This window comes from Curcuma longa, chromosome 3 (genome assembly GCF_044706935.1).
Source record: "Curcuma longa cultivar G26 ecotype Majalengka, Jawa Barat chromosome 3, ITB_CL_G26_1.1, whole genome shotgun sequence".
Lineage (NCBI taxonomy): Eukaryota > Viridiplantae > Streptophyta > Magnoliopsida > Zingiberales > Zingiberaceae > Curcuma > Curcuma longa.
This window is the reverse complement of record NC_133863.1, coordinates 13861064-13870371: the sequence shown is the minus strand read 5'-3', so window position 1 is coordinate 13870371 and position 9308 is coordinate 13861064. Positions and strand designations below refer to the sequence as shown.

Below are 9308 nucleotides of genomic sequence, written 5' to 3'. Positions count from 1 at the left end.
TCAAACATGAGGAATTCCTAAAGATCAATTTTTATACTTTGATTCATGCTATAAAATTTTAGTTATAAAAAAAAACACTTATAGGTAGGGGTATGAATGGAACTAAATCTAGAAGGACACTCAGCTTCAAAAGTGGTCAAAGTTAGAAGAATAGTTAAGTGGTACATGAGTCAACTAGGAAGTTGACTTAGGGTTAATGTTTCTATTTAGGGGTTATTCAACTAGTTAGTTGACCGATGCTTCAAGTTAGTCGACTAAGGCCAAACAAGTCAACTAGATGTCTTGGTTAGCCGATTGATTTGAGTTAACAACAATGCTTGCAATGATTAGATACCTACAAACTAGAATTTAGTTAGTTGATTGATAAACTAAACTAATCAATTGAAGTATTCATTATGACTTAGCAGATTAACAAAATCAAGTTAGTAGTCGACTAATGTATGATTTAATCGACTGATAATGATATGGAAAAACAAAATCAAGCCTAGAAAGAAACTGGAGCTTAAAGCTATAAATATAGGAGTTTGAAGGCTCTAATTGTGATCATTTAATTAGTGTTGTAATCTTGTTGTACTTTAATTCTCAACTTTCTTCTTTTTGCTTAAATTCCACTTATTATACGGGGAAAAAATGCAAGAGGTTTTTTGCCTTTGATTGATTGTTGAGAAAGAAAAAATAATAATAAATATTTCAAGAGGTAATCCATCGATCGAAAAATCATGGATCATGGAGTAGGAGTCCGGGGACTACCAAACCACGTTAAATCGTCGTATCAATTCGTGTTTGATTATTTGTTTTTCGCTGCACTAAACTCCTTGTAGAAATGAGCTGGAAATCAAAGCGAACCATTATTCACTCACTCACACCCAACCTCTCTCGATCCAACAACCTTTTCTCTTTAAGATTATCTCCGATCATAATTGATCCATCACTAAAGCAGTTAAACTATTAGACCTTTACTAATAATAGAAAGAATAGCTTCACTAATAATAGTGTGCAATTATATAACATTCATTCTCTTACAATTCAATTGTTTCTAAGAACATTATCACTAATAGTTAGCAAAATGTGTGAGAGGCATCTTGTGGATCTCTTGAGGAGTTTGAAAACCAGCTTCAAGCTAGGTAAACGAATTTTCGACTCGGACAAGACCTGCACTTGATATGTTTTTGTTGTGAGAATTCTACCATAATGGGGAAGAAGGGTGTGCCATTCCTGAAAGTAGAGGCAAGAAGAGGAAGAAAAACCATAGGACCTCACTGATGTATTGTATTGAATGCTTTGTTTTTTGTTTTCTTAACTTGTTTCAGTTCATGAAACTAATGGTTAAATACCATACCCCTTCTGTCTTTGTCTTTGAGATGGTACTTAACATTATTGAGGAACACAATCATCCCCATCATTATGCCAAGAGAGAACATCAGTGTGTCTTTTGACAAGGACCTTGCATGAGCAAAAAGAGCATCGATCCATCTCTCCTTTTCCATTTGGATAGCTTGAGATGGTGACCTTTTCTTGGCCTTGGACACTACCACTCCACTCAAATGCTCATCTTGTGCCACCACTTTGAGATGTAGGATACCACCACTCTGCTTGAGTTGCACTACCTCAACATCCCATCACGAGCCGCAATTCTTTTTTCAGACAAGTACTCATGGCTCCAAGACCTTTTCGACTCCTTCAATACCATCACCATGTCTATCTGCTCAACTAGTGAGCTGAGTTGCCCTGGTGGTTGTCATCTACCGCAGCATTCCTGTAACAACTAGAATGTGGACTTCTTACCAAGTCAAAACAAAGTTAGTGTTGAGAACCTGGTTTTCTATCATCTCTCTGTCTATGTCTGAATTGGATTCATCCCCAATTCATTCTCTAGATGACATAGCCTGGACTGATCTTTAGTTTTCAATTTAACTGGTTGTCAATGCCTAGAGGAAATTTATGGTCTAGCTGACCTCCCTCCTCACTTGCTTTGCACTTTAGAACACCATGATTGCAGCTTGAACTTCTATTTTGTTGTTACCTCTATTAGAGAACTTTATATCATCCGCTCAAGGAGGATCTTCAAGTGATGTACTGTCCTCTTTATATGACAAGAAAAAGTGTTAAAGATGCACCGCAACAATTCTCAATTTGTTTCAAAGTTAATCACAAGTTTTATTGTATCATCATGATAATCACGAGAGGAGAATCTAATACAAAAAAGATGCGAGTTTTCATTACTTGATTAAACAGATATGATGAGGATTTATCTGTTCATAAAGTTTGACAATCGATAAGGTGGAAGCACATCCACTGAGCCAAATGATGAATGGAATGGATGGGTAGAGAAGTAGAAAGTAGAGAAAAGCATCTCCCTCCAACCCCACAAAGCAAAGTTGTTTGCATTTCTCAACTGTCATCATGTTTTGAGTCCCACCATTCCACTTAAGTAGCCACAGCAATCCCTGCCTTCCCTTTCATCCACCATCATTCCATCACATTTTTCTCGCCTCCTAAAGGTCCAATATTTATAAAGAACAAGTTCACCTCACCTCAAGTAAGCAAGAGAGAGCAGCATGAAGACCGAGGCAATTCGACCGCCTCACGAGGTCGGAAGAAGCCAAGATACAGAAGTTAGAGATGACAAAAACGAGACTGATGGCCGCGAAAACAACTTGGAGCTGAGGCTTGGTATGTCTCCGGTGAATGGTGTGGAAGTTGATGGGAGATGTAATGGTTGTAAATCAGGAGGGAAGAGGTGTTTCGACGAGACGTCAGGGGTCTTTGTCCACCCTTGGAGCCTGGCAGCCCGGCAGCAGAGCGCGGCTCTGGAGCAAGCACACCAGAAGCTGAAACCTTCTTCAACTGCAGTCCCAAGGTTCGAATGATTGCCTTTTCCTTCCATGAAGTTATCTTTAGCAATACTCTAGATTTATCAGAAATCTATGCATGTTTACTTCAAGAGAGATGAATCAGCGCCCTTGTAGTATGAGAATCTGCTCTTATTAGTTATACAGTGACTTTTAATAAGTTAGCTAGGACTATTTTGTATCACAAACTGAGGAAAAAGAAGAATAGACTCAGGATCATAGTTGTGGACTACTAAAGTGAGGTTACAGACTTGTGATATACAATTCTTTGCACTTGTTTGGAGATATCTTATCTTGCAACTTTCACATTCATCTTCTCTAATTGTCTTGTAATTGTGAGAGATTATCAGACATGAGCATCCTTCAGCAGTCGTGGGTTGGCCTCCAGTCCGTGCCTTTAGAAGGAACTTGGGGTTTCACAATCAAACAGGGCCTGTGACCACTTCAGAGGCAAAGGTAGAGGACAGCCATGTCGAAAATAAAGAGAGCGTGGCTAGTGAAAACCAAGTAGGGCAGACAAAGTTTGTAAAGGTGAACATGGATGGTTGCACGGTGGGTAGGAAGATTGACCTCAAACTCCATGATGGCTATAATTCACTCTCACATGCCCTGCAGAAGATGTTTCACAACTTTTTCTCTGGTAAACTACAATCTCATCTTTTGTTCACTACTTTAATTATCATTTATAGAGTCTGATATATACAGTCTTTGTTTTCTTCTGAAAACTAGTGAACTGCTTGAACACCCCAAAGCAGGATGAGCCGGATGGGGACATTCCTACAAGCTACATTCTTCTCTACGAAGACATCGAAGGCGACCGGATGCTCGCCGGCGACGTCCCGTGGGAGTATGTCTTAGGAACTATCTCATACCAATGCTCTATTCCATATAACTCACTGTAGCCAACATGAAGAGAACTCACAAAAAGCACTGTTGCAGGTTGTTCATCAGTTCAGTGAAAAGGTTGTACATCACACTGGATCTTAGAGCACACGAACAAGGATCTTAGAGCACACAAATCTTGTGTGTGCCGGTTTTGCAGGTTGACTATGTCCGTGTCCTTTAAAGCATGTAGAAGATCATGAAGAAGGGTCAACTTGATGGTTGAAGAGGATAGTGAGACAGATGAGATGATTTTGTTGTAAGGAACTAGAAGTAGATTACTAGTTAATGTGAGAAAGTTTGAGCTTAGTAGCAGTGTCATTTATGGTTGGCCGAAAAATAATTTTGACTGCACTGATTAAATTTTCCTGCGCGTGAGATTGCTAGAGAGAGCTGGTCAACCATGATGCCGCATGTCAACGCCGAGTAATTCTAGTGGCAGATGCATCCATCGGTCAGCCGCCGCCGCGGCGCCACCCCCCCCCCCCCCCCCCCCCCCCCCCCAGGCTTAACAGACAAAAGTCGTCGATCGACTTTGCGCCATTCATCCGCGTCGTTGACATTCGTCGTCTCTCGCAAATTCCGCGCCTCGCTTCCGTTTGATACTAATGCAATAGTCAGATCCATAAAGTCAACTTTGAATCTCTCGTCGACTTTGAGGCTGCATGAACATTCACATTGGACTTTATGACGTCTCTTCAAGTTGATGCGATGAGAAATGTGGGAAATCTTCACATCGATAGAAAGTCCAACAGTTAAAATCTTATCCTCGGGCAGTGATGTTAAGATCTTCTCATGGATCTCAGAGATTTCGAATTCAAAATTCAACCGTGAAACATTGTATGGTGATAAGCCTCAGAAAGTAGATTATGTAAATGAGTCATCGAATACTTTTCAATTTACTGTGATGATTAATTAAAAATTTTCATGAAACTAAATCAATAATCTCAAAATTAATTGATATAAATTGAATATTTGATGTCAATTAAAAAAAATACTATTAAAATCCTTCAAAGACATGTAAGGTGTGGGATATTTAAAATTTTGCTTGAGGTTTATTCTAAATTTTTTAAAGTGAAGTAAAATGTTTGACTCACAAAAGATAAAACCATTTAAGGAATTTCAGTTCTTATAACTTCATTCTTTCTTATTTCCAGTAGTTATGGATTTTTTTAATTTGATATAATTTTGTGAGAATTTATTGTTCTAAATATTTTAAAATACATATAACAACTATAATAAAATAAATTATTCTTTTTATATTTTTTAAAAAATTAATTTTGACTTTTAAAATGTTATCATGATGTTTAAATTTAATTAAATATATATAGTTCTATGACCATCCCCTATAAATCAAATTTGCATTTATTCTTATTAAATATATATAGTTCTCTATGACTTTTAAATTTCAATCATTTCTCTGCCCAAAAAGTGATGAAAGTGTGGTAGTAATAGGTAGTTAATTTAAACGATTTGATATACATATGTCGATTTCTCTAGTCGAATGTGAAGTTATTTGGTGGAACTCTAACATGGGAGACAATGTATAGGAAAAGAAAAGGCCATCATCGTTACTATGTAGCAAAATAAAGTGCAAAGGATGTACCATAGCTAATAAAGATTTAAATCTAATGAACTTTTAATTGCTTAAAACATTTAGAGACGAGAGGTGAAAAGAAGCATAGAGCTTAATTATTATAATTTATATAATAACTTTTATTTTTATTTTTATTTTTATTTTTATTGAATGAATAAGTCAAGAAGATACAGATCCATTCGCATGCACTGACTTTCTATAAAAAACCAAAAAATCTGTTGACTTTTTCCAATATTCGACTGCAAATCCAGGGCACGATCTTCGCATCACCGACATGACTTGCCTTCCTTCATTTAATCCAAAATGCGAGGTTTTGTTTAAAATACGCGGCCGCTTTCCCTCCCGCCGTCTCTTCCTATGGCTGCTTTTCCTTTCCCCTCTTCATCCTCCTCCTCCGGCGACGGCGATGCTTTTCCCGGCGTTGGAGAGGCACGGAATGACGCCCCGCCCTTTCTCTCCCGCCGCCGCTTGGCTTGGGAGATGTCGATCTTCGTGTCGGCCCTGACCCATGTGGTGTCTGGGGAGTCCGCCGCCGTCTATTCCTCTTCTTCTTCACCGAGAACTCGCTCTGACTGCGGAGCATATTACGAACGGAGCGTCTCGTGGGCACCTCGATCTCAAGCTCCAACAGCAGCCACGGAACCGCCTTCGCCTCCTTCTGCCCCGAGGAAGTACCGCGGCGTCCGGCAGCGGCCGTGGGGCAAATGGGCGGCGGAGATCCGCGACCCGAGCAAGGCGTCCAGAGTGTGGCTGGGGACCTTCGGGACGGCGGAGGACGCGGCGCGGGCCTACGACGCGGCTGCCCTCCGCTTCAGGGGAAGCAGAGCCAAGCTCAACTTCCCTGAGAGTGCTTGTCTCCGCCGGCACACGTCCTCTGTTTCTAGCCCGATGGCGGCGGCGGAGCTCACCGATTACATTGAGTACTCGAGGTTGCTGCAGGGCAGTGGGGAGCGCTACCCAAGCCTTCCTCCGGCGACCGTCGTTAATACCTCGGAGATGGCTGCAGCGGTGGACGAGGGTTCTTCCATAGCTTCTCATTCACTGCAAAACTTGTCTGTTTCTTCTTCCTCTGCTTCATCGCCATCTTCCTCTCATCCTCTGTCCAGTCGGGCTTGGACGGATTACCAGCGATTTCCTCCAGCTTAAAGCTCTCTTCTTTTTTGCTTTCTTTCCATTATTATCGCTGTTCGAACATGCTGAGGAAAGATATGTCGCAGTTTTGGTTGACTAATTGTCATAGGTAATGGTTGACCAAAGCTTGCAAGGTTGACCATGCTGTTTAATGCCGGAAGGGGTAGAGCCAAATGTGATCAAGTGGGCAAATTGCATGTAGTAATTAATGGGTAGCAGATCTCTTAAGGGATCTTGCTACTATTGTGTGAAAGATATGGAACGAGATTCACAGGACAGAAACGGGAAGATACAATGCATACGATAATCCATTCTTGTATACAATAAATATTACTCAAGTTTGGCCTCTCAAATCAAATGGCTGTAACAGTAAGAAGAAGGAATACACTAAGGGGCACTTCTATTTATTATTATTATCGATGACAATTATAATTTAGGTGTCTGAATTTGACTAATCTTCGAGATAGATGGGTTTTTCTTTTTAATTCGTCTGTAAGATAAATTCAGAGTACAAATTATATATATTTAGAGTCAACTTTTAAAATATTTAGAGTCCTTTTGGTATAATTTGAATTTTGATTCTCTTATTTATTTTCAAAATATTTTATTATTAGAGCATCCACATTGATGTTAATTGATGGATGTTATAATATTCAAATAATATTGCAATCAATATAGATGTATGTTATAATATTTACACACATATTAACATTCAATTCTTTGAACATAGTTAACATGGATGAGTGTATTTATTTATTTAATATAAAATAAAAATAAAGATAAAATGAGTGAATAATGAGATCCATAAATAATGAATATTAATGTTAAAATGAATATGAGTGTATGTTAATAAAAGGAGATATTAATATAATATATATGTGATATGTGAATTTTATCATTTTTTATAAAGAGAATATATATTAACATTCAAATCAATGGGATGCTTTTACATCATACCCGTGGGGCTAAAGGTAACTTTTACTTTTGAATTTATAGGATATATTTAGTTTTGTGAGTTTTTAGAAAAAATTCTCTCCCAACTAGTCAACTAATGGCATTTAAACACATTTACGAAGTATTTAATGACTATTAGTACATTAATTTTTTTTTAGACTAATTAAATCATTCTTGTTCATTGGTCAATTATATTGTACATTGCTACATGACAACATGCAAGAGTCAACATAGAGTCTTAAAAATAATTTCTTACAAAATAAAATAAGACTATGTACAATAAATTTTCTCCAGGATCTCATATTAACGAAAACTTTGTATATTAAACTGTTCTTTTACACTTTGAATCTTGATGATCATTAGTCCATGGATCTTAAAAACTTTGGATTTATACTAAATTGGTATCATTGTTGTACTAATGGTGGTGTTTTTTAATCTATATCATTGTTGTACTTTTTAAAAAAAATATATATTTTGAGCCATTAAGTCCTATAAAATCATTAATGTTTTTGTTAAAAATATTTGAGTCTCTACCAATCGACTAAAATAACACCTAGTCAATTGATTAAACACTTTTGCACGAGCGTCTAATGACCAACAAACGGGTGATCAAGCATACATGATCATTCTTACATAACAATTTCTAGGTAAGCCTTCATGAGTTCTTGGGCAAGATTACACATCATCTTGTAAAGAAGGTCAAGAAGAATATGTTTGTGATGATAAAAAATGCCATAAAATTGTTGCTCTGCAGCAAAAGACAATTAATTCATCCAGTTCTTCAGGGGCATGATATGAATTGTATATTCACTTGGGAAGATGATCTTGTACAAGTCTTGGGCGTTCTAGGATAATCCTGAATAGCTATGAACTGCTATCATCTGTGTTTGTGATTAAAAGAATGATTTTGGAAGTATCAAATAGTTACAGTTTCAGATAGTGACAGTTTGTGCTCTCATTTCCCTATCTAATGAATGAAAGAAGGCATGCATCTTCGAGTTGGAGGCACTCAAAGTTCATAGAGAACTATGAGTTTACTGGTGCATCTTCGAAATCGTTACTGGTTTGTAAACTCTGATTTTTGATCGGTAACTTTGGAGCAAAACTTGACGACCTCAATTGGTACTTCAGTTGTTTATTGCTTCAACTGTTTTTACCAACAATTCTTGTGATCTATCTGCAAACTTAGAAATTGCATCATTATATCATTTCGAAGGTCTTGATTGCGGCTAGCTAGTCATTCATGATAAATTTATGAATGAAATCCTTCACCTTTATTGAGTTTTTACAGGGGACTTATCAAAGACATCGTTCCCTATCCAATACTTCATTTAAAAAAAAAAAAGTTCAGCAGGGAAGAAGAACATTGCTCCAAATGGAAGCAAGCAAGTCACACTTCCACTACACCCCAAAAAGCTCTCCTTGTGGATCATGCTTGAGTGGAGAGCAGTAAAGGGGCCTCATTCTTTAATCCAGGAATCTGCCTCCTCAACAATCCTCGCCAAGCCAAGCACAAGATCCACGATTTGATGGAGGGAATATAATATAATACAAACAAAGACAGCAGGATTCTCCTCCTCTCCCACATCAACCATGCCCTCCTCTGATTTGATCAGATCAAAGTTTCTCAGGCGTTCATATGTCAAAAGTTCAGTCTTGAATTCCTGAAGATAGAAGTTTCTGTATCCATAAATACGCTCGATCTGAACGGAACCTTGCAAATTGTCAAAGAAATGGCACGATATTCTAATGGAGAATTTGTCCACAAGTGGCACCTTGTTGAGTTTTTTTTTTAAAATATACAGTCTCCTTCTGTAGTGCCCTGCTAGTCATGAAAGCCAATTAGTGTTGTTTAATGTGATGCCCTCAAAGTTAGGTAGTCGATGACAACC

At 38.0% G+C, this 9308-nt stretch overlaps 2 protein-coding genes across 2 annotated transcripts; both read left to right on the top strand.

Annotated features, from left to right (window-relative positions):
- Positions 1 to 2517: 2517 nt before the first annotated feature.
- On the top strand, positions 2518 to 4061 carry LOC141825621 (auxin-responsive protein IAA25-like). Its single transcript, XM_074713003.1, has 4 exons — positions 2518 to 2860; positions 3203 to 3492; positions 3582 to 3699; positions 3792 to 4061. Exons 1-4 carry the CDS (start codon positions 2559 to 2561, stop codon positions 3859 to 3861), a joined length of 780 nt encoding a protein of 259 aa, XP_074569104.1. The 5' UTR covers positions 2518 to 2558; the 3' UTR covers positions 3862 to 4061.
- A 1627-nt stretch (positions 4062 to 5688) lies between these two features.
- LOC141823742 (ethylene-responsive transcription factor ERF115-like) lies at positions 5689 to 6477 on the top strand. The gene has a single exon (XM_074710991.1). It carries the CDS (start codon positions 5689 to 5691, stop codon positions 6475 to 6477), a length of 789 nt encoding a protein of 262 aa, XP_074567092.1.
- The last annotated feature ends 2831 nt before the right edge of the window (positions 6478 to 9308 follow it).

Coding starts and splice junctions, on each gene's coding strand:
- LOC141823742 (XM_074710991.1), top strand. CDS start 5,689: ATGGCTGCTTTTCCTTTCCCCTCTTCATCCTCCTCCTCCGGCGACGGC.
- LOC141825621 (XM_074713003.1), top strand. CDS start 2,559: ATGAAGACCGAGGCAATTCGACCGCCTCACGAGGTCGGAAGAAGCCAA. Junction 2,861..3,202: donor TCTTCAACTGCAGTCCCAAG/GTTCGAATGATT, acceptor AGAGATTATCAG/ACATGAGCATCCTTCAGCAG. Junction 3,700..3,791: donor GCCGGCGACGTCCCGTGGGA/GTATGTCTTAGG, acceptor GCACTGTTGCAG/GTTGTTCATCAGTTCAGTGA.